This window comes from Sus scrofa, chromosome 8 (genome assembly GCF_000003025.6).
Source record: "Sus scrofa isolate TJ Tabasco breed Duroc chromosome 8, Sscrofa11.1, whole genome shotgun sequence".
Classification (NCBI taxonomy): Eukaryota; Metazoa; Chordata; class Mammalia; order Artiodactyla; family Suidae; genus Sus; species Sus scrofa.
Window position 1 is genome coordinate 3,032,540 of NC_010450.4, and position 22,968 is coordinate 3,055,507.

General features: G+C 60.9%; 1 protein-coding gene and 1 long non-coding RNA gene across 2 annotated transcripts in view; both read left to right on the plus strand.

Annotated features, from left to right (window-relative positions):
* The window catches only part of ABLIM2 (actin binding LIM protein family member 2), a 106,027-nt gene extending 83,592 nt beyond the window's left edge, over window positions 1-22,435 (plus strand). Inside the window, 5 exon segments of the mRNA XM_021100956.1 lie at window positions 3,982-4,043; window positions 9,205-9,259; window positions 10,550-10,557; window positions 10,758-10,838; window positions 20,724-22,435. Of these exon segments, the coding sequence (XP_020956615.1) occupies window positions 3,982-4,043; window positions 9,205-9,259; window positions 10,550-10,557; window positions 10,758-10,838; window positions 20,724-20,837 (320 nt within the window). The 3' untranslated portion in view covers window positions 20,838-22,435.
* On the plus strand, window positions 4,050-7,882 carry LOC110262049. The gene is made up of 2 exons (XR_002346549.1): window positions 4,050-5,337; window positions 5,402-7,882. It is a non-coding gene; the product is annotated as an uncharacterized LOC110262049 (long non-coding RNA).

The window sequence follows — 22,968 nt, forward strand, 5'->3', positions numbered from 1 at the left end:
ACCGATAGGACGTCAACCTGCCCTCATTTTCAGTAGGACAAGAGAAAGCCCAGAGATGGGCTTGGCTGCCCAGCCGCAACCCGTGCTCGGGGAGTGACCCCACACCTCGGCCCTGGAGCAGGGGCGGGACAGACAGCACCCGCCCCAGAGCCGACAGCCGGGGGTGGGGACACGGAGAAGGACAGCTTCCAAAGGAAGGCATGTGGCGTGCGCAGCGAGGGAGGCGGCACCGCCATGGGCTCTGAGAAGAAGACGCCGTCTGGCGAGGGTGAAGGGCTGCAGGCTTGTCGGGACAGGTGTTTGGGGAGGGCCCACCTTGCCAAGTGGAAGCAGGGCAGCTGGGCCGGCGGGGGAGGGGGTGACTGGGACGTGTTGGCTCCCCCAGGTCTTTGTTGGCCTAGGGAGGCCTGGGCCTGGCCTCCCCTGGAGGATGGACCCTAAGGGTTCCCAGCAGAGCCCTGGCATCATCCGACCGAGGTTTCAGCAGCGCTCTTGGGGACAGGAAGGGCAGCAGGAGGGCAGTTGCCATTACCAGTCGGGGGGAGTCTGGGGGGGGTCTAAGTGGCACACAGTGTGGACAAAGGCTCAAAACACGAACAAGGTGGCAGTTTGGGGACAGGAAGCCATGGGGGGAGGACAGGGTGGCCTGAAACCAGCTGGTCTGTGTGCGATGCTAGGAGTTCCTTCGACGCCCGCCAGTGACCAGGTCGGCACCGCAGGGCTGTGAGCAGGACGTGAGGCGGCCGTTTTGCACATTTAGACATGGGCAGGCAGCTTGGCAGAGGGCAGGCTGGAGGCCGCCGGACCGGGGTGACAGCCTGCGGACGTGGAAGACTCAGCCGGGACCCGCGCCTCCCAGCACGATACCCAGTTGTCCAGGATACAGTAGAAAATCACTCCTCACACCAAGAACCATGAGAATCACCATTTGAATGAGAAAAGAACACCTCCTCACCCGGAAAAGAGCCAGATGTTGGAAAGATCTGAGAAGACCTTTTAAGGGCGGCTTCACAAAATTGCTTCAACAGTTACAAATACTCTTGAAGCTATTGAAAAAGAGAAAATCACACAAAAGAAATGCAAGTTATTTTAAAAAAAAAAGAATCAGTCGGAAATCTTGGAACTGGAAAATCATACAACCAGGACGACGTTCGGATTCACTGGATGAGATCAGTAACAGGAGAGCAGACTATGTCTGAGGAGAGAGTGCGCCTGAAGACAGAACAGCAGAAATTATCCAGACTGGACAGCAGAGAGAAACCAGGAAAAGAAATGAGCCGAGCCTCAGAGCCCCCATGGGCCCACACGTGAATCATTGGCGTCCCAGAAGGAGGAGGATGGGTCTGCAGAATATTCAAAGGAATAACGACTGGAAACTTGCTAAATTTGGCAAAAGACAAATTGGGCTCAAGAAACTGAGTGAACCCCAAGTAGGGTAAACCCAAAGTAATCCACACCAAAACCACCATAATCTGACGGATTAAAAATTAATACAGGGAGTTCCTGTCGTGGCTCAGTGGTAATGAACCCCACTAGCATCCATGAGGACACAGGTTCAATTCCTGGCCTCACTCAGTGGGTTAAACAGTCCGGTGTTGCTGTGGTGTGGGTCGTAGACACGGCTCGGATCCTGCATTGCTGTGGCTGTGGTGTAGGCTGGCGGCTACAGCTCTGATTCGACCCCTAGCCTGGAAACCTCCATAAGCTGCAGGTGTGGCCCTAAAGAGACCAAAAAAAAAAAAAAAAAAAAAAAAAAAAGGAAAGACAGAAAAATTAGTCCCGAAAGCAGCCCAAACTATATTCCGTGGAATGGGGGTGGTCACCAATGCAAATGACGGCCGTTTCTCCCCGGAAACCAGAGGAAGGGGGCGTGTTTTCCGTGTGCAGAAAGACCCTTGCTCGTGATGGTGGAACATCCTTCAGGAACGGACGGAAAGTGGGGATGCTCTCAGACGAAGGGAATCCAAGAGGGCGCTTTGCCAGCAGACGCACTTGGCTAAAGGAAGTTCTCCAGACAGAAAGCCAGGGAGAACAGGGCTTGGAAATCAGCAAGAACATCGAAGTCGCTCCAAAGAGGGCCCAGGATAACAGACGCCCCTTCTTTTCGTGAATTTCTTAAAGTGGATGATAGAAGCCAAAAACCTTCCACCACCCGATCTGGGAGCTCGGGGCAGGTGGAAGAAGGGGCTGAGACAGCCGTAGTGCTTGAGTCAGGAAGATGAAGTGACCTGAGTGGGAGCACGGTCCGCCAGCAAGTGTGGCCGGCAGTGGCCGGCAGCCAGACCACAGGCTGCTTGAAAAGCTCCCCAGGGCAGATCCGCTGGTTCAGAGCAGGTAAGGCTAGAGAGGGGGAGGGAGGCAGCTGTTCTTGGGGCCCCGAGGCAGTGGTTCCAGGCCTTGGTGTGTGTCCCTGTGCCCCTGGGGGCTGGCAGGACACAGACTTCTGGACCCTAGCCCCAGAATTCCAAGTCAGTGGGTCTGGGGTAGCCTGAGAATTTGCCTAACAGGCTCCAGGTGAGGCTGGGGCCGCTGGTCGGAGACCCCTCTTTGAGAACCACAGCTCTAGCATCTTTGGCCAGCCAGGGGCTCCTGGGTCTCAGCCACCTCACATGCCCATGTGTGCCCAGCTCTGGCTGTAAATCGGGAAGCAGACGTGTCCTGGAGGCTCCCAGGACTAAAAGTCACGAGGCCTCCTCTTGCATCTCAGGGCCAGGGGGCCTTGGGCAGGTCCCTCCGTGTCCCTGGGCCTTAGCTCTCCTTCCGTGAAGTGGGAAGAGCTGGCTGGTCGCTTATCTGGAGGAGCCCAGGGCCCCAGGCGGCGTCACGGACGCCCTGCAGGCCTGGCCCCAAGCACCGCTCCCACGCCTCTCCCTCCAGCTCCGCCGCGTCTGTGCGTCAGAGTCCATGCAGATTTCCTCTGCGACACCCAGCGTGAGGTCCCTGACTCGGCGTTGTCAAGGCCTTTCCTGACCCATGTGTCTGGAACTTGCCACGGGACACCCGGGGCGAAAAGGCCCGAGGCAGGGCCCCAGCTGAGGCCAAATGTGACCTCTGCAGAGGTCCTCTCTGACCCCCGGCCCAAGACGAAGGGCCCTGGACCGGCGAGCGTCCTTTGCTGAGTGGGAGCCGTCCTGGAAGGGGCAGCCGTCTCCGTGCGCGGCGCCCACCTCCCCTTTGGAAGCTCAGTCCTCAGTCCTGTGTCGGGTAGACACACGTGGCCCCGTGAACACAGAGGGCTGTGACCTGCTGTCCCCTCTGAGGTGCTGGGGACAGGGGCCTCCAGGTGCAGCAGATGGGGGCTTGCTCTTTACAGACCCACAGGCCATGGAAGCACAGACAGTTCACCAGCCAGGACAGGACTCCGCACGGTGCTTCCCCGCGAGGAGGGTCCCTGCCCCTCCAGGGGGCCAGGCTCTGCCACTTGTCTTCCCCCCGGGGTACACACCCCCCACCTCTGAGCCGGGAGCTTCCGGTGCCCCAGGGCGGCCAAGCATGTGCGCCCTGGAGGGAGACCGGGTGGGGCGTTCCCACGGGAATCCAGGGCCCTTTTTATCTTGGAAGAAGCTAGAAATTAGGATTTTAGTTTGAAATCTCCCAACGGCAGGCAGTGCAATCATTTTGAAAAAAGAGTCTCCAGACCACCTCTGGTGGCACTGGGCCTCCATTGGCGCCTCTGGCACAGGGTGGCCCAGCCCCCAGCCCTCCTGGTTGGCCAGGCGAGGAGCTCGGCCTGGTGACAGGCGATGCTGAGGCCCGAGGCTGCCAGAGAATACAGGTGCTTTCCGGACCGGGCTGGGCTCCTGGTGTCATGGGCGGGCTCTGGGACGTCACTCCCTTCCTGGCTTTGTCCTCAGGCAGCGCCCTGGGGACAGCGGTCTCCAATGAGGCCGGGGTGACCTCCAGGGCCCTCTCGTGTGTCCCCTGCCCAGCCTGGCCGAGCAGGGCTGCGTGCGTGACAGAGCTGTGCTGTGTCTGTTTCAGGCCTCCCCTATTCCAGGTCTGACCCTGTCCCAGGACCTGGCAAGAATGGCTTGGACCACCGGGTAGGTACCTGCCCCGCCCCGCACGCCCTCCCCGCCCCAGCACTCTGCTGTCACCGAGAGCGACCACGCAGCCGGGAGGAGGGGACCCCGCTCGCTCGCTCGCCCTCCCACCCGCCTCTGCCTGCTGCTCCCCCAGGGCCAGAACACCACCCTGCAACAGCCCTCCTCCCTGACCCCTGCCCTCAGCCCCAGGGAGACCTGAGTGTGGGGAGCAGGGGCGGTAGTGCCACCCAGAGGGATCAGACCCCGTTTAAGGCCCCCCCGACTGTGCTTCTCCTGTGGCCTAGAGCCTGACAAGGACCGTGAAGGCTGGAGGGTTTCATGAGCAGTGTGGGCCCAGGACCCACTTGGTCCCTGGGGCACCCTCGCTCCTCGCCTCGCGGGTACTACGCCCCCCACCCCGGCATCACCGCTGCTGCTGTCCTGTGACCCTGCCCGGAGCCACACACGGGGGCTGCGTTCCTGGCCCGCCCCCAGCCCCAGGCTGCTTTGGCCTCACCAGCTCTCTGAACCCGGGGACCTGTCCCCGCAGCTGGGCCCCCGTGCCTGTCCCTCTTCCTACAGCTTCACCAGGTACCAGGAGGGCCTTGCGGGTGTGGCAGGCGTGAGGGCACCTGCCTCCCCCAGCACACACACACTCACATGCACACACCCAGGCACACACTCAGCCCCAGGGGACTTGTCACCACTGAGGCAGCCTCACCGTGGGCAGAGGAAGTTGGTTCCCAGATGGAGGCAAAACTCTCCCCCAAGAGAAGCCCCACAAACGTCAGCCCCCGGGTGCTGCCTTGAGGTGGTCTTGGCAATGAGCGGGCAAGGGGGGCGTCAGTGACCCCTCAGGCAGACCTCAAATCCAGGGGTCCCCCACCCGGCCCAGGGCTCATCTGAGAACAGGGACACCATCCTGGAAGCCGAGGGCATCCCCGGGCCTTTCTCGGCCACCCTCGGGCTCTGTGGGACCTGCTGCTGTCTGTCCCGGGCCCAGGCACCCCTGCGCGGTTTGCACTGAACCCCTGGGGCCCCCCACTAACCACTCACCCCTCCACCCCATGGGCTCGGAATGGGCCGGGCGGTACGGGCCCGCAGTTGCGCCTCTCCGTCCTTCGAAGGCTTTCTCCTCGGAAAGCAGGGCCGGGAGAAAGCTGGACCCACGACCACAGCCGCCACCACACCGGGCTCCGGGGACGTGATCCTCGGGCTCAGCGTGAGGGTCCTGGGGGCAGAGGGGACCCGGCAGAATGTGCTCTGCTCGCCGGCACAGCTCTTCTCTGCCTCGGGGGCCGCGAGCGCCGAGGTCACAGGCTGGACCGTGTCCCCGCGGCCGAGGTCACAGGCTGGACCGTGTCCCCGCGGCCGAGGTCACAGGCTGGACCGTGTCCACGGCTCACATTGCGGGCGGCTGGGCTGTGCGTCCCCCAGGGGGACCCCTTCTCCGTGCCTGCGCGGGAAGGAGGAGGGTCGATGGCTCCCAGCACCTGCAGGAAAGGCATGGCCTCCAGACCCGCCTCCCCAGAGGCACTGGGAGCGGCTGGGCCAGACGCACAGGCGGGGACCCCGTCTCCATCGTCTCCTGGAGCGGGGAGCAGAACCCTCTCTTTACGGAGTAGGGAGCTAGACCCTCTGGGGCTTTCTCCTGTTAGCCCTCAGGGTGGGCAGCGGGGGTCAGGAGGCCTCTGCATATCTTGGGGTGTTGAAAACTGTGAAACATCATCACACAAGGGTCTCTTGTTCTCTTTCCGCATCAGACTCTCTGGGAGATTGGTGAAAATTATTGTTGCCTTTTCTTTGGGACTCTTGTCCCCCCACTAGTGTGCGCTCCTATTTTTACTTCACTCTTTCAAAGACTCTCGTGTAATTACATGCCTGCTTTTCAGCCGGCAGGCCAGATAATTGCTGACCCGTCTTTTAGAGCTCAGCCCTATCAGAGGGCATTCTTTCGTGGCTTGTTCTCACTTTCCAGAAGGATGCTAGGTGACCTAGAGTAAAAGAGGTGAAAGCCCAGATGCTGTGTAACCCAAAGCCCACGTATCCCAAATCCCAGAGAAGGAGAGGCGGAGAAAGAAGGAGGAGCTTATATCAGAAAACAGCAGAGAACACTGCATGGAAAGACCTGGAAGCTGTAAGCCTCCTGGTGGCCAGGACGCAGAGGCAGTGTGACCGGTTGCGAGGGTCTCACTGTCAAATGGAAAGGTATTAGCAGATCAGGGGAGGCGGAGATGAGCCTGGTTCCTGTTTTGGGAAGGATCTGTCACAAGGGCCGGCACCATATGTGCCAAAGCTTGTTAAGGTGTCCTTGTAACGAGGCTGCCCCAGAGCCTGACACTTGGTAGGTATTCACACCTCTCTGTAGAGTAAATATGGAGAGAGCCACCTGCTAAAAGCTTTCCTGCGGGTGAGACAGCGCTGATCCTGACACCTGCCATCTGAGCTGGTCACTGACAGACCCATGGGGTAGCCCCTGAAAGGAGCCCCCTTTTGAAAAACCCGGGTGCTATTTAAAAACAGGCTGAGCTGTCCTACTAGATGGCAAAGGCTGTCAGATTATTTTTAAAAAGGACACTGTGTTTATCATCGTAAGATATACTCAAAGATTAGTAGAAGTCGAAGGATAGGAAAGACACCAAAGTCACCAGCAGAAGAAAAGTGCAAGTGGCAACATTAGTAGCAGATAGAGTAGAAGCTAAAGTGCATTAGTAGAATCACCCTGGTTCATGATGACACAAGCTACAAAGCACTTACAGCATTCGTAAGTTTAAATGTACCAAGCAGCGTGGCAACGCCAGCGACTTTGATAAAATGCCAATGTGGTATATTTGCATGTGACTCTTGAAATCACACACGGCTCTAGTGGAGGAAAAAAAAATATAGGAGTTCCCGTTGTGGCACAGCAGAAACGAATCCGACTGGGAACCATGAGGTTTCCGGTTCAGTCCTTGGCTGTGCTCCGTGGGTAAGGATCTGGCGTTGCCGTGAACTGTGGAGTAGGTCGCAGATGCTGCTTGGATCAAATGTGACTGTGGCTGTGGTGCAGGCCAGCAGCTGTAGCTCTGATTAGACCCCTAACTGGGAGTTCCTAGGAACTTCCATATGCCACAGGTACGGCTCTAAAAAAGACCCAAAAAAAAAAGTATAGAGAGCAATTTAATAGCGCAGGCAGCCAGCTGAATCTCATAGGTGTATGAAAAAATTTGTGTCTTTTAAATCAGGTTTTCACATGTCCTTAAAACACTAATGAAAACGTTCATGTCTGTCACTGCGGAGAAAACCTTAACAAATTTTAAAGATCTGACATTCCAGCCCTGAGTTCAAATCCCAGCCCTGCCACTTACTGAGTGTGTGTTGTTTGCTTGGGCAAGCTTTCCTGAGTTCCCTGGGTTTCTATTTGCTCGTCTTTAAAAGCAGTTATCCTGACCAACACTGTGATGGTTGTGAGATCTCGTGAGCTCTGCAGTGTTCTTCCCAAATGAACAGTTATAAAAACAAGCCTCTGCCTGTTCTTACTCCCACATCCGTAGCTACTGAGAGAAACGGCACACTGCAGCGGGAGCTTTAGGGAGAAAAGATCAATAGCCAGTGGTGATTTTTTTTTTGAAACATAAAACATGTGGGTTAAAAGTTTTACGGTTCCATATGTTAGCTGTGTGATCTTGGGCACGTTGCTTCACCTCTCTGAGCCTCAGCCATAAAATTGTGATAATAACGTTAGCCCATCTCCTGAGGTTGCGGCGAAGATTAGTGAATGTGCCTGCAGAGCAGTGACACATAACACCAAGCAAACGGGACCGATGAATAACGCGGGTTTTTTAATTCTCTGGTCTCTGCTGAGAGCTGTGGGGGGATCAGCCAGGGATGTACCTGCTGGTGCTGCCTTTGTGGGGTTCCCCTGGCCACTGGGCTCTCCTGCCAGCCCAGGCACTGAGGCAGTGACCTGAGGGTCCTGTGCCCCAAAGAGGTCTTGGAGATCCCCCCCACTTGGGACTTAGAAGACCGGGAGTAGACTGCTCTTTCCCTGTGCTAGACTGATGCGCCCCTCCCCCACCGAGGAGATGCCCCGCCCACCCTCTCTCCCGGGGTGAGGGGGTGAGGACACCTCCATCTCCTCTCAGACCCTGGCCCACCGCAGGGAGCTGGTTCTGCTGCTAGGAAGCGGATTTCCAGCTGGAGTTTTGACACCCTGTGATGCAGGGCAGTGGGCACTAGGGGGCGGCATTTCCCTTTCGTGTCGTGGACCAGCCAGCAGGGAGCCGGGAAGGGGCTGGATGGCAGGTTTGTCTCGCTTGCTTTATTCAGGTTTCCTGATCAGATAGGTGCATGGGGTGGGGTGGGAGGGCGCTTGTCAGTGGCCTGGGGAAACGTCTCCGAAACTGCTCTTGAAAACCCCCAAAGGGAATCACTGAGGGAAGTTTCCGGGTTGAGGGTCCCAGCGCTGGGATGGGGGTGAGACCCGGGATGCCCTGACCAAAGGGCCTGGTGATGGCGAGAACGAAGAGGTGCAAACGCCAGGGGCAGAGCTGGACACTGGACAGGAGAGGAGCCTGCTGGCCCTCGGCACCTGCCTCCCGGGGCCCGGAGCCTCCGTCGAGGTTGGCAGAATGACTTTTCCGGGTGGGCAGAAGCGGAGAGAATTCCCGACGTGAACGGTCGAGATGCACTAAAATGGCAACGCTGGCTGCTGCTGCCAGGGACAGATGAGGGAGGCTCTCAGACAGGTGGCACCCCGCGTGTCATCATCCGTCACAGCCAGGCTGCCCGCAGTGCTCGTGACACGCCCGCGGGGCCTGCGTGGAATTTTCGGACACCGGCCCCCTGAGCAGTGGGGACAGCGCACCTGGAGGGAGCAGAGGCCCCTCGGCACAGCCTCAGCGCTCTGCCAGAGCCCGGACCTAGTGAGCTGCCTGCCAGGCCCAGGCCACCTGCAGGTGCCTGGGGGCTGTCTTCCAGCAGCAGGAGCTGCCGGGACAGGCAGGGGCAGCGAAGGCCCGGAGGAGTCAGGAGAGGCTCAGCCCTGCGGGTGTGGGCGACCCCACGCCCCTTCCCGAGCCCGGCCTTCGCAGGCACTGTGGGCTCCCACCCCCCACCCCAGGCTGCCAGGACCCCGGTGGCGTGGCGAATGCCTGCCCCCTGCAACCTGCCCCTGCCGCCCTCTCTCTTTCTCTTCCAGAATGCCAATCTGGCCCCTTGTGGAGCAGACTCGGATGCCAGCTGGGGGACGCGAGGTACAGGAGGCGGGGACCCCGTGGGTCTCTGGCTGGGGTCAGGGCACGTCTCCACAAGTCGCCTTCTGAAAGGACCTCCCCCCACCAGGGCTGCTGGCCGAAGGCGCCAAGCACCATGGTGTGGGGGTCCTGGGGTGCCCCTGTCCCCGCCTCTTCCAGTGCAGCATCGGTCCCCTCCATCCTACCTCTCTTGGGAGGCCCCCTCCCCTCCCTCAGGTGCCCCCCTCTTCCTACCCTGGGTGCCCCCCATCCTTGAGCACAGCCAACCCATCCTGGCTTAACTCCTCCCTCGGGATTCCTGGGAGAGATCCACGTTTGAACAACCAGCCTGTGCCAGGGCCGAGGCCCGCCCAGCGCCCACTGTTAGGTTATATGGCAGCGAGGGAGGCAGAAACACTGTGGAAAGCCCCCACCCCCACCCCCCGGGTCTGAAGCTGGTCAGATCCTGCCCCAGCCCTGCGGGCCCCATGGCCTCCTGGGCTTCACACTGGCAGGAGAGCCCACAGGGCGGCTGGTGTTACTGGAGTGACCTGGGGCACGTGGCAGCCGCCCCATCAAGGGTCCTGCCAACCCTGAGCCACCGGGGTCCTGCAGTGCTCTCGGTTGTCACTGGAGGGTGATAGAAGCCCAGGCGGGTTCACGCGGGACGTGGGAGGTCGCAGTCTGCTCCCTCCAGGGGGGCTCCAGGTCCCCAGGCTCAGAGCTGGTGCGGCCAGGGCTCTGCATGCCCCCCCCCCACGGCCCAAGCCCAGGGTCTCCTCCCCAAAGCAGGCTTGCGGCCGGGATCCAGAGATGCCGCGCTGTGGCTTCTGCGAGCTCACAGGGGCCTCCTGGCTGGGTACCATTTTACTTTTTAACAAGCTACTTTCGGTCGAGGAGAGGAAAAGCTTTTAAAAAGCTAGCGTACGGATCTCTGTGTTTCGAAGGAGGAGCTGAGGGTTAAGAAGGCAACACTCTAGGAGGCCGGGGGCTGGGCCCCAGCGAGGCTGTCATTCTTCACGGGGGGAACCTGAGGCAGGCCGCTTTCTCGGGCGCCCTGGACCAGCAGGGGGACAGCCCCCCCGCCGAGAACACCGCGCCACGCCCGGCTCCCAGTCTGGCCTCCCGCTCCTGGCTTCCCGCCAGGAGACCCTCAGAGCCCGCTCGCCTGCAGCTCCGAGGATGCGTGTCGCTGCGGGGACAGGAGGCCGTGTGGCCCGGCCGACCGCGGGGGCGGGGGCGGGGGTCCGGCGTGGGGACGCGTTCCTGCGCCTTCTAACCAGGCCCCTTGGTCTCCACTGTCTCTCACAGAGTACAAGGTAAGAGGATCGCCCGCTCCCCTGCGGACCTCTCGCCGCCACGCCGCACCTGCCCAGGTTAAAAGTTCCTTTTGTTGTGCTTTGCCTGTGAAATGTGTGTGTCCGATGCAGACGCAAGTAGGTCCCTCTCCGTGGGCCTCGGGCTCTGTGGTCCCAGCACAGGCTCGCCTCCCGGGGTGAACCGCGCCTTCTCCCCGCAGATCTATCCTTATGACGCCCTCATCGTGACAAACCGGATCCGCGTGAAGCTGCCCAAGGACGTGGACCGGACCAGACTGGAGGTGAGAGGGCCCCCAGGTGGGGTCGCTTCTGCCGGGGTCTCTGGGATGCCTCAGGCACACGGTCGACACTTGTCGCCCCTGATGCCCCCGTGGGGATGGTGCAGGGCTCAGGTCGGGCGGGGAGTCAAGGGCCCGAGTTGTGGCAAAGTCTGGAGAACGTGGTGTTTGAAGGGCGCCCCTCAGAGGCGGCTCTGCAAAGAGGGGCACAGCCACTTGCGCCTTGGGGCGGGGAGGCTTCATACCGGTGCTCAGCTGGGTCATGTTCGCCCACTTCCTGGGCGCTGATGCTGAGAACGTGGGCACAGCTCGTGCATCCTCTTGTGACTGCATCTCCCGGACCTTGAGACTGAGCTCTGGGAGGAAGCGTAGTTCCAGACACCCGCAGGCTGAGGGCCCAGCAGGCGTGGGAGCGACGGCTGCTGACGGGGTGCTGCCGTGAGCCTCAGTCAGTGCCAACTGCCTGGCACGCTCATTTCCCTTCGCCCTCAAGCCCTGTCACGCAGTCATCAGCAGCCAATGCTGGGTCACCTCCTGAGGCTTCACTGGGGGGGGGCGGCGTCTGGGGGCAGAGTGTGCGTGCAGCCAGTGCTCCACCTGCCAGACTGCCTGTGTGGCGGAGGCCCAGGTGGCTGCCAGGAGGGAGCGGTGGGGCGAGGGTGTGGCCCAGAGGCAGCAGCCGTGTCCGAGGGCGCAGGAGGGCTGCCGGGCAGAAGCGGGATCTGAGTCGGGACTAGGCAGACCTGTAAGGAGTTATCACACGGAGGGGCCAGACGGATGCTCTCCTGACCTCCGCCCTCTGAGGTGAGGATATTGGTGTCTCTGGGTGGGCGGCCGTGCCCCCGAGAAGCCCTTGCCCTGGGCACAGGACACTGGTGTGGCCCCAGCTCCGGGGGAGGCGTGTCCGTTTCGAGCCTTTCTGTTGCAGGGATGGGAGCCTGACCCTGAGGCGTTTAAGCAGAAGGGAGTTGCTGGATGGGTCCCTTTGGGGGGTCAGGGGGCTTCGTCACATCTCCACATCCAGAGTCTTTACTGCTCCCTCAACCGCTCCCTCTGTGTGATGGGCAGACTTTCACCTCCCTCTGCAGGATCAAAGTTTGGAGCGAGGAGACCCAGGGGGGCCCCTAGAGGGGCTCTGGGGCCTGGGACCTAGTGACAAGGGAGGGGTGCTGTGCCGACTCTGGCAGCAAGGGGCCAATGTGAAAGGGGGCGCCAAGGAGGGGGGAGGGCAGAGCTCAGTAAGCCAGCAGGTGCCAGGATCAGGCAGCGCCGTCACCCGGCCAAGGCTTGGAATGCGCAGGGGTTGTGAGGCATCCTGCTGGCAAGGACCACAGCACCGAGTGACCCCAGGGCCTTTGCTCAGGAGGCTGCCGCTTAGTGGGACATTTGGACCTCACCCTGTAGAAGAGAAAGGGCGACTAAAATGTTCTGACACGTGAGGACAACAGCTTGCGGTCCCGGGGGCTGGGGGGGTCGGCAGTGAGGGCCGCTGAAGCTGGGCTGGAAGTCGCGGGGGCCGCACGTGGAGAAACTAAGAGAGCAGGCCCCGCATTGAGCTTAGGGGGTGCCCGCCACAGGGGCGGGAAGACAGGTCCTGGGCAGCCTGTCTCTGGACCTCAGACCATCCTGCCCTCTCTGCAGAGGATGCCCTCTGGCTTCTGCTGAAGGGGAGCCGCTGTTAACTTGCAGTCGCAGTCATGTCCCCTCCCCGAACACAGGGCTCTTTCCGCTTTCCGCTGGGGGGCCGTCAGCCCCTGCCTGGAGGGTCCCACTTGTTGTGCAAGTTTGTTTCTTCAGCGTGGGCGCTCTGAGGGCTCCAGACCCCTCCTCCAGGGCTGAGCTCCGGGCGGCCCCGGGGACACCAGCCCACCTCGGGGACACCAGCCCACCTCGGGGACACCAGCCCAGTGGGACTTACTGCTTCCCTCTTGGAACTGGGGTGACGTCAATCGACTCCCCCCCTTTATTCTGCTACGTTACCCAGCGAAGGTGCAAGATATCAAGTGGTTAATACAGTACATGTTTGCTTTTTAAAGAACCCTCAGACGCCGGGGCAATGGGTTGAATCCCTCAGAGCTCCAGGAACACACGGAGGGTGCGTCCCCGTGTGGTCAGTCCCTTCCCGACCTCCGCCGGGCCAGGAGGCGGCTGGGACGCGTTACTGCAGATTGGCGTGTCCCACACCCTCCGGGGCGGGGGGCTGGGATGTGAGCCAGCACGGGCGCAGGACCGTCTGTGTCCCAGGAGCACAGGAAGGGGCACCGATGTTTTTATTTCAGCTTTATTTTTAATATCAAAACAATTCCTAACTCTTGGAAAAGTCCAGAAAAATACCAAGAAGCACGTAAACATCGCATGGAATTCCCCCACCGAGTCCCAGCTCCTGTGAGCTCCGCGGCGGACAGGCTGCCCGAAACCTCTCTGTGCTCAGATGCCCTGAGAGAGCGGAATCCGCTTTCGGTTAAGAGGCTCGCCCCGCTCATGCGTTTGACAGCTGCGTTTTTATGCTGCGTGTCCTGTGAGCGTTTTCCTCGCCACGTCACATGGATCCCCCGCGTCACAGCCGGCGGGTGATGGGAAGCGCTTCGCAGGGAGGGGCGGGGACAGGCGTGGCGTGACTCTGGGGCATCAGGACGGGGTAGTGGCTAAGAGGTGGTCCCTCGTTGCAGCAGGACAAGCCCAGATTTCACTGATGATGGACACTCTGGCCGACGAGGCGTGGACAGGGGGTAGAGGATGTGCAGCCGGGCAAATAAGAGGCACCACGTAGGCAGCTGCTAGCACATAGTAGGTGCTCAGGAAAGGTGGGTGACTTGCGGAGTTGGGAAGGGGTGTGACGGTCCGGCACCACTCTGGAGGCCCTGTCTCCCGGAAGGAGGGCCGTCAGGGGACTCGCGGGATGCCAGTGGGCAGAGCAAAGGTCAGGCCCTGCTGGAGACCTATCTGGGGCCAGTTTACGTGGGGCCCCTCCCCCTGGGCGGATTGTGAGCTTATTCGGTTGTTCAAAAGTAGTCATGGCACCTGCCGTGAGCCAGCCTCAGGCAGCTGTGATGTGCACATGGTTTCAATTATTTTGTCCCCAATGTCCCCACTTTACCATCCTGAGAGAGAACCGCGTAGGCACGCATGGGTTAGGAAGAGGTTCCCACGGGGGCAGGGTGCCATGGGGTGGCCAAACAATGATGGCTAAGAGCTTGATGGAAAAGCGAGGTGGCCGTGTGTGAACAGAGGCAGGGTGAGCCGCAGGCTTGGCCACCAGCGGAAGGTCCCTCCCTGCTGCTGGATACTGGAACTCAGTTTGACATTTGAGAATTCATCAGAATCGGCTTATTTCCCAAGCACTTGCTGACATCAGCCTGCTGGGTTTCCCAACTCGGGGCAGTAGCTCCAGAGGAGGCCTCGGCGTGGGGGTGGTGGGCATTCCCAGACATTCCCTGGCTTGTGGGGGGCGCTGGGGGGTCCTGGCTCAGATGTCACTCAGAGCCACTGCACTGTGCTTCTTGGATGAGTTACAGGACTGAAAATGGATTTCCGAGCCCCCTGCCACGCCCCAACCTCCCAGCGCACACTCTGCTGCTCAGACAGGGAAGCACCTGGGCCTGGGGCCTCGGCACGAACAGACCCAGTGGGAGACAAAGCAGCAGACGGACAAACAGAGACAGGGATTTAGAAGTTTAAGGAAGCCGGAGTTCCTGTCATGGCTCAGCAGCTAACGAACCCGACTAGGAACCATGAGGTTGTGGGTTCGATCCCTGGCCTTGCTCAATGGGTTAAGGATCCACTGTTGCCATGAGCTGTGGTGTAGGTCGTAGATGCGGCTCGGATCCTGCATTGCTGTGGCTCTGGTGTAGGCCCGCGGCTACAGCTGAGATTAGACTCCGAGCCTGGGGAACTCCATATGCTGCGGGTGCGGCCCTAGAAAAGACCAAAAAAAAGAAAAGAAAGAAAAAAGAAAGTTTAAGGAATTGGCTCCTGTGCCTGTGGGGCTGGCGAGTGTGAAACCCACAGGCCAGGCCAGTGGGCTGGATGCACAGGCAGGAGCCGACACCTTGAGGCGGAATGTCTCATTCTCTGAGACTTCTCTGTGTCTGCTCCGTCGGAGTGGGTGAGCCCCCGCCCGCGGTATGGTCGGTCCTTTTCCCGAAAGGGCTGACTGTAGCCGTGGCATGGGCAGAATACCGTCCCAGGGACCAGCGGCCCGGCACCAGGGCCTGGCCAGGCCAGCACGTGCAGAGAGGGAGAGGCGGGGGCCGGCAGGCGTGAAAGGACCCTTTACCCAAGGCCTGGAGGCCCCGTCCAGGCAAGCCCCCCGGGGTTAGGGTTAGGCGGGCCAAAGGGCCGCCCGCAGGAGGGGAGGGCTCCTGGCAGTGGAGTCGGGGGTTTCCAGAGGCTTCTCAGCCAGACCCTGAGGCTAAATGCACACCTGAGTTTGGTCAAGAAGGAAAAGCCCACTTTCCGGAATGTGGCTGAAAAATAAGGGCTCAGCGGCCCTTAAAGAATACCTCCTTTGTTTAGACTCCTCCGACCCGGTCTGATGAGAATCTGATTGATGGAGATCTGTGGCTCCCAGCCCCCTGGGCATGGCCCAGGGATGTGCCTGCGGACTCTAGGGCCTCCCAGCAGAGGCCACACAGGAGGCAAGGAGGCCAGGCCCAGGGGGGAGTAGGGCAGGCCTGTGCCATTCAGGGGCGGAGGAGGGAGAGAGCTTCGAAGCAGTATGACCGGGAGGGTGAGGGCTTAAATTCAAGGATGCAGATAGCACGGATGCCCCTGGGTGACGATGGCAGACACACCCATCCTGCCTTAGTGGAGCTGAGAGCCAGAACCGAGGGACACACGTGGCCCGGGGCCTGTTTGGCTAGTGCCATCCAGGAGGGCCCCCTGGAGGAAGGGGCATTTGAGCTGGAACCCGTCGAACAAGGCAGAGCTGCTGTGTGAAGTGGGAGAAGAGCTTTGCAGGCTCTGGGGGGCCAAGAGCCTGGCATGTCCCAGACCCCATAGATGCCCACCATGAAGCAGAGCGGGGGTGGAAGTGGTGGGCAAGGACATGGGGACACAGGGCCTCCAGGCCCCCTGGCAGCAGGTCACTCCACACATCAGAGCCTGGGCCCCTCGCCTCGCCTGTGCCGGGTGCGGCATCTGAACTTGATGAGGTGGGGGCACTGGGAGTGCCCTGCAGGGGTGTGGAAGCCAGCCAGTCCCAGCAGGGTGGGGCCTGGGCCAGGGTGCCTGCCCCCGGCTGGAGCAGATGCAACACAGGCTGCCCCAAGGTGGGAGGTGGGAAGTGAGGGCTCTGGAGCCCCCCGGCCTGGCGACGAGGCGGCATGCTGGTGGGCGGGCACAGGCCCTCGCTGAGCCTGGGTGTCCCGAGGCCCCAAGACAGAGTGCGAGAACCTCAGGGCGGGCAACGAGAGCAGCAACGCCATCAAGTCCCTTCCCGGCCTGGCCATGGGGCCCCATCCATGCAGGAGAATTGTGGGGTTCAGATTCCAAAGCAGGGCCCCCCGGGAAGCCTCGGGCGTCCACGGCACCTCAGGACCCTGGACACTAGTGCGCCTGCGTGCGCCTGTTTCTGCCAAGATGGGTCACCTCCTCGGCGTTTTCAGGGGTCCGTGACCCGGAGGGCGCTGGGGATTTCTTCCCCAAAGGGACAGCACGAATGGCCCGGCTTGAGGGTGGACGGGCCTCGACGGGCCATTCTGCCAAGGGGAGGGGAGCCCTACCTGAGGCACAGTGGTCAAGGGGCAGGTGACAGCGTCTCAGGAAGAGCCCTGGACCCCCAGCAAGAAGTCGGGGTTCGAATGTGCCGCTGGCAGGCTGTGTGACACAGGGATGTCCCTGTGTGTGGCCCTGTCTGTGCCCTCTGGGCACAAGCGCCTGGCACGCTCTCCGCCACCCTCCTGGGGTGAGAGTGGGGCGGCAGGGGCGGGGGGGCAGCACAGGGCCCTGTGTCCCGGTTCCTTGATGAGCTTTGCTGTGAGCGGAGGTTAGTCAGTCCTGAGTCCTTGCTGGCGGAACCAGGTTACAGAGTTAGGACAGATCGGCTCCCCCAGAAAACTGCCCAGTGGCTGGTGGGAACATTGTTCATGCTTTACCAGCCACCAAGGCCTCCAGGGCCCACGACCCTCAAGCAGACTCGACAGCTTTTGGACTCGCCTCCGTGACAAGTGTATACTCTCTGGGGGGGGTGAGGACAGCCGGGTCTGGTTCATTTCTGAGTCCCAGCACCAGATGCTGGGAGCTCAGTGGCTGCAGGAGCTGCTTCTGCTATTGCATTTTTTTGTGGTTTTGTTTTGATTTTTGTCTTTTTTTTCTTTTTAGGGCTGCACCTGCAGCATATGGAGGTTCCCAGGCTAGGGGTCTAATTGGAGCTGTAGCCACTGGCCTACGCCACAGCCACAGCAACGCCAGATCCAAGCCACATCTGTGACCTACACCACAGCTCAAGGCAGCACCAGATCCCTGACCTGCCAAGTGAGGTCAGGGATCGAACCCGCAACCTCGTGGTTCCTAGTGAGATTCGTTTCTGCTGCGCCACGACGGGGACTCCATGCCGTTGCATTTTTTTTAAATTTTACATGCTGCTTGTTAAACCCGGTCATTCCTGGAAAACAAATTACGTAAACGTATGATTTCATGTTATCTTTCGAGCAAAGGTAATGAATCCTGGACACCCCCCCCCCCGCCCCGATCCTCTCTTACACTTTAGTTCCCTGCGCCGTCGAGGCGGCGCCCGTGCACCACGTCTCTGTGCGAGGAATGCCGTAACCTGAGCCCCTGGGCCTCTTTGCAGCACTGCCTCTGTTGGAAGCTTGCAACTGGCTGCGGTGTGAGCGTTTGCACCACAGAGAGGAGGCTTGAGGGTCTGGGAGCTGGGGTGACCCGGGCAGTCAGGACAGGCTTCCTGGAGGACAGGCTTATTCCCATTTTACAGACATAACAACTGAGGTCGTGTCAGCACGGTGGACAGGGCTGGAGCCACATGGGATTCCTGTGTGTCTGGCTTCTGAGCCCGAGGTCTTTTCACGACACTGTCCTGGAGGGTGACACATAGGCAGACCCCCCAGCGAAGCAGGTGGGACCCCTGCCATGCTGCAGAAATGGCCTCCTCCCCAGGGGCGCTCGAGGAGCCAGGCCTTCCCGGAATGTCCCTCTGCCAAGGCACCACGCCCCGGGCTTCCTTCCTGCCAGCTCAGGGGGGAGCTCGGCCGCCCTGGCCTTGGCCGCTACCTGCCAGAAGGCCGCCCTCCCCCCGGGAGCCTTTAGGAGCCAGCGGGGTCAGAGCCAGTCGGAAAACTGGCTCTGGCCTTTGGGGTCAGCCGTGCTCAGCCACGTCCCGCTGGCCTTCCCAGCGATGGGGTAGAGGGATGGGCTCCTGTGTGCGGCAGGATTTGGGCCAGGTGGTCCCCACTGCCCCCCGCAGGCCCTTCCTGTCACAAAGGGGAGCCTGGAGGCAGGACACCTGCCCGCGTCCACCTGGCCCTGGTGGGAGGCGGGGAGCACACGGTCACCACACCTGGCTCCTCGTCTCAGCCTAAAGCGCAGTGACCTCACCCTCCCGGTGTCACAGCCGGGGACACGCAACCCCAGAGACACCAGGGGCCTAAAGTGGAGACTGCAGGTGGCAGGGGTGATGGGTGCCGCCCCGCCTGTCGGCTCCTCGTCTTCTGGGACCCTCCCTGCGGTCCATGGCCACCTGTGCCCCTTCCCCTGGCCCCGACTCCTCAGGCCCGGCCCTGAGGCTAGGAGGGCACTGAGAAGGCGGCGCCCAGCCCCGCCCAGGGCCTCGGGTCCCGGGCGTGCAGTCGGCATTTGTCAAAGAACAATAGAGACCATTTTCCTGTTTGCCTCCTTTTTCGCATCTTGGTGGTCCCAGTAACTGGGAAGTGGTGACTGGGCCGCGGGAAGTGGGGTGCTGCTGTCTGGAAGGACAGTTCCAACCCCCCCGCGGACTGGGCTGTGGATTCCTCAGCTGGCCAGGAACCCGGGGTGAACACCCTGCCAAGGATTCGTTTCGGGCAGGTGCCGGGTTCCGCTTCCTCTGTGCGGGTCCGAGGTGGCAGCAGGCAGCTGACGGCCTCTGCCCGGCAAAGACTAGCTTGGTGGGGTGCGTGCGTCTCTGTGTGTGTGAGCGTGTGTGTGTCTGTGTGTCTAGTATGTCTGTGTGTCTCTGTGTGTCTGTGTACATCTGTGAGTACACAAGTGTCTCTGGATGTCTGTGTATCTGAGTGTGTCTGTGTCTGAGTGTGTGTATCTGAGTGTGTGAGTGGGTGTCTGTGTGAGTGTCTGTGAGTGGGTGTGAGTGTGTATCTGAAGTGTCTGTGTGTCTGTGTGAGTGTGTGTGTCTCTGTGTGTGAGTGTGTGTGTCTCTGATTCCAGAACCTTGTACCCCCAGAAGGAAACCCCACGCCCCTTAAACAGCGGTTCCCGGGGCCTCTCCCCGCCCCCACTGCTAATCTCGTTTTGGTCCCTGTGGCTCAGCCCGGCCTGGAGGTTTCGTGTAAGTGGGCTCACCAGCGAGGTGGCCTTTTGCAGAGCCTGACGTGTCCCCGTCGTGTCTGTGGCAGTGGCGGTCAGAGCCGCTCAGCCCAGAGTCCGCGTGTGAGTTGACCTCGTTTGTCCACTTGTCCCCCGATGGGCAGGTGGGCTGAGGCCGCCCTTGGCCGTTGCAGCTGCTGCTCTTGTGAGCACGGGGTCCGGGCACCTGAGTTCCTGTTCGTGAGCCCTTGGGACCCCCTGGAGAGGAGCGGTTGGCCCACGTGGCGGTGCCTCTGCTGAGCTTTTGGAGGGAAGCGTCTGAGCGGCCGGACTGACTTCCACACAGCTGCACGGAAGCCACGGCTATTATTATTTTTTTTTGGCCGCAGCCACAGCCTGCGGAAGTTCCCGGGCCAAGATTCACGCCCGAGCCACGGCAGCCACCCGAGCCACAGCAGTGACCCCACGTCCTTCACCTGCTGAGCCACCAGGGAACTCCAACGCACGTCTCTTTTCTTTGTCTTTTTGTCTTTTAGGGCCGCACTCACAGCATATGGAGGTTCCCAGGCTAGGCGTCGAATCAGAGCTGGAGCCTCCAGCCCAGCACAGTGGGTGAAGGAGCCGGTGTGGCCGCAGCTTATGTGGTCACAGCCGCAGCTTGGATCCGATTCCTGGCCCAGGGACTCCATGTGCTGCGGGGCGGCCGAAAAAGAAAAAAATGAATAAATGTGCCCTGCCCGTGGCCAGGCTCGGACCTGAGAGCTGACTTCACTGACCCATTCACCCCCTCGACGGCAGGGGTGCCAGGGTGACCGCACTCACAGGAGAGTAGACTCGGCCGGCTCCGGGAGGCTGGCTGGCGTAGGTGTGTTCGGCCTCTGCGTGTGCCCCCAGGGCTGGGCCAGGAGGGACAAATCACTCCGGTCACACCGCAGAGGCAGGACTTGAACTCGGGCCTGGGCCTGTCGGGGTCTTTGCTCACCTTCCACACGCCGGCTTCCTCATCTGTGAAGTGGGGGCCTGATAAACCCTGCTCTCCTTGCTCTTAGCCATGGAAACACAACGAAATTGTGCACGTGACCCTCTACGCACAGCTCCCGAATCCCCAGGCCGTTTCTATTTCCCGGGCGTGGTTTTCAGCTCCATCGGCAATGAGGGGGGGGGGTGCATCTGTGGGGGTTGGGACTCGGGGCTCTGGCCCCAGCTGTGCTGCTGGTCACCGTGGGGCCCCAACCAAACCTCTGCTCTGGGCTCGGTTCTGTCAGCTGCAAAGGGGAGGGATGGGGACCCCGAGGGCCCAGGAGCACCGGCTGGGGCGGGGGGCACGCCTTCCTCCCTGCAGACCCCACCTCTGGGGGCGCTTTGCAACGTTGCTGACTGCCCCCCTCTGGTTTTCCTTGTCATCTGAAGAGACACTTGTCGCCGGAGGAGTTCCAGGAAGTGTTTGGGATGAGCATGGAAGAGTTTGACCGCCTGGCGCTCTGGAAGAGGAACGACCTCAAGAAGAAAGCCCTGCTGTTTTGACGCCGCTGGCGCCTGGCCGCGGGCTCCCCTGCGGGAAGCACCAGACCCCTCCTGCTGCACCTGCCTCTGGCTTCTCTGTGTCTGCGACGGGCAGAGGGCGGGCAGGGGCGCCTGAGAAGGGCCCGGCGGGGGGCTGGGGCGGGAGGAGTCCCACAGCAGGTGCAGCCCCGTTTCTGCCAGCCCTGCCCCTGCCTGTAGTTTAGGGCCCAGACGTCTGGCTTTGCACTGCCCCTTCCCCGCTGCTGCTTGGCGTCAGGGGGATGCTGCTAAGTGCTGTCCCAGAGACGAAGGCACGCTGAGATAGCCACAGCCCGCCGTCCTGCCTCCGTGCGGCACCCACCCCATGCTGGGGGCACAGAGGTGACACCACTGGAGATTTGAAGGGGCTTGTCCACGACAGGGTCACGGGGTGGGGTGGGCTTCCGGCATTCACGGCCCCCCTCTCCCGCTCAGCCCAGGGAGGCACCGCCTGGCACACAGGTCCCCGGGGCAGGGGGAGCGCGGCGGGCATGCAGGGCTGCAAGAAGTGTGGGCGCTAGATTTCTGCAGCCTGTGTTTAGGGAGGAACTTCAGTCTAACAGGGCACCTTCTGGCAGGGCCCTCTGTGCACTGCGTTTTTCTTCCAAATCACCCCTTAGATGCCTAAATGATATCTTTAAAGTCACACAAAAGTTTTTATTTTATTAAAAAGTATAGCCTACTTAAACATGGAGATGCCATATATAAAGAGTTTAATTTTATGGTCCCGCTGAAGGGAACCGCCTCCAGCCTTACTCGGCCCCGCCCCCGCCCAGTTCGTGTCTGCGCGGATTCCCTTTGGGGTGTGTTCCTGATGCACAGGCCCCCTGGTCGGTATTCTTTGTGCTTTTTGGCTCTCTGACCTGTCGCCCGGGTACCCCGAAAGGCAAGGACCCCCCGCAAGCACACACACAATGCTGTTTGTAAATTCGTGATGACGGGTGCAGTAAAGCCACCACTGTTGTTCTCGCCGTGCTTTTCCAAGCCTCGGAGAGAAAACCTCGTCCCCAGACGGCCAAAGCCCTGGGACAAAGGATTTCCACACGCCCAGCCTAACACGCGACGCAGCTTTTAGTGTGTCCTGTGACGTGGCCAATGGTGTCCCCCACCCCTGTAAAATGCACTTCTAGGGAGGGGTGTTTTGTCCTGAGACTCACACCCGGAGACGGGGGGTGAGGGATGCTACCCAGACCTGCCGAGGAAGCCGAGGGCCCTGTGTGTGACCAGGTGCGGGTTAGCCCGTGCCTGGCGCAGAGTGGGCAGTGTGCCGAGAGGCCTGTGAAACGTGGTGAAGGTGCCCCCAGAGTCTGTCCCCCGTCTTTGTGACACCTCATCTTCCCGTGTGCCCTGGATGTTCCATCTGTGAGTCAGCGTCACTCAGCTTCTTCTGGCCCCATCCCCCTCCCGGTCCCGCTGTGCGCCCAGCTTGGCCATGGAGGGTTCTGGGGCACCTGGCACGTGGCCTCCACCCGGCCACCGGAGCCTGCGCCTCCAGAAACCCCCGTTTTCTCACTAGTGAGCATTGTGTTGGACCAGGGGAGCCTGGAAGAATAAAGGATGCTGTATGATAACTCATGAAAGTGAAAAGCCACTTCTTACAAACACGCGTCATTTGTAGCCACAGCCCCCGTCTGTGGGCCATGCTGGGGAGGGTGTCTGCCGAAAGTGGTGGCCCCGGAAGCATGCACAGAGTGGGGGCAGGCTGTGGGGGGACCCGTGGTGGCACCAGGACAGCCGTCTCAAAGGCAGCCCCGAAGCGTGTGGCCCTCGGCTTGCTCCGGAGCCCTTGGCCAGGCACCAGGTGCTGATGAGATGCTGCTGCCTGTCCCCTTCTGGCTGGGGAGGCGAACCGGCAGACAGAGATAGGAAGCCCAACCCTCTGCAGGAGCCCCACATGCCCCCAGCAGCCCCGGAAGGCTTTCTGAGAAGCCGTTGCCCAGCCCCGTGTTGACAGATGAGGACCTATTCCTGGAGGCCAGTGAAGGGAAGGGTGTTTTGGCTGAGGGAACAGCAGAACCAGGCACACAGCTGGAGACAGCTTCTGGGTTATGGCCGGGGCCCCTGGCTCAGGAAGGGAAGAGGAGGAAGGCTCCCTCCCGGGAGGACAGGTCTG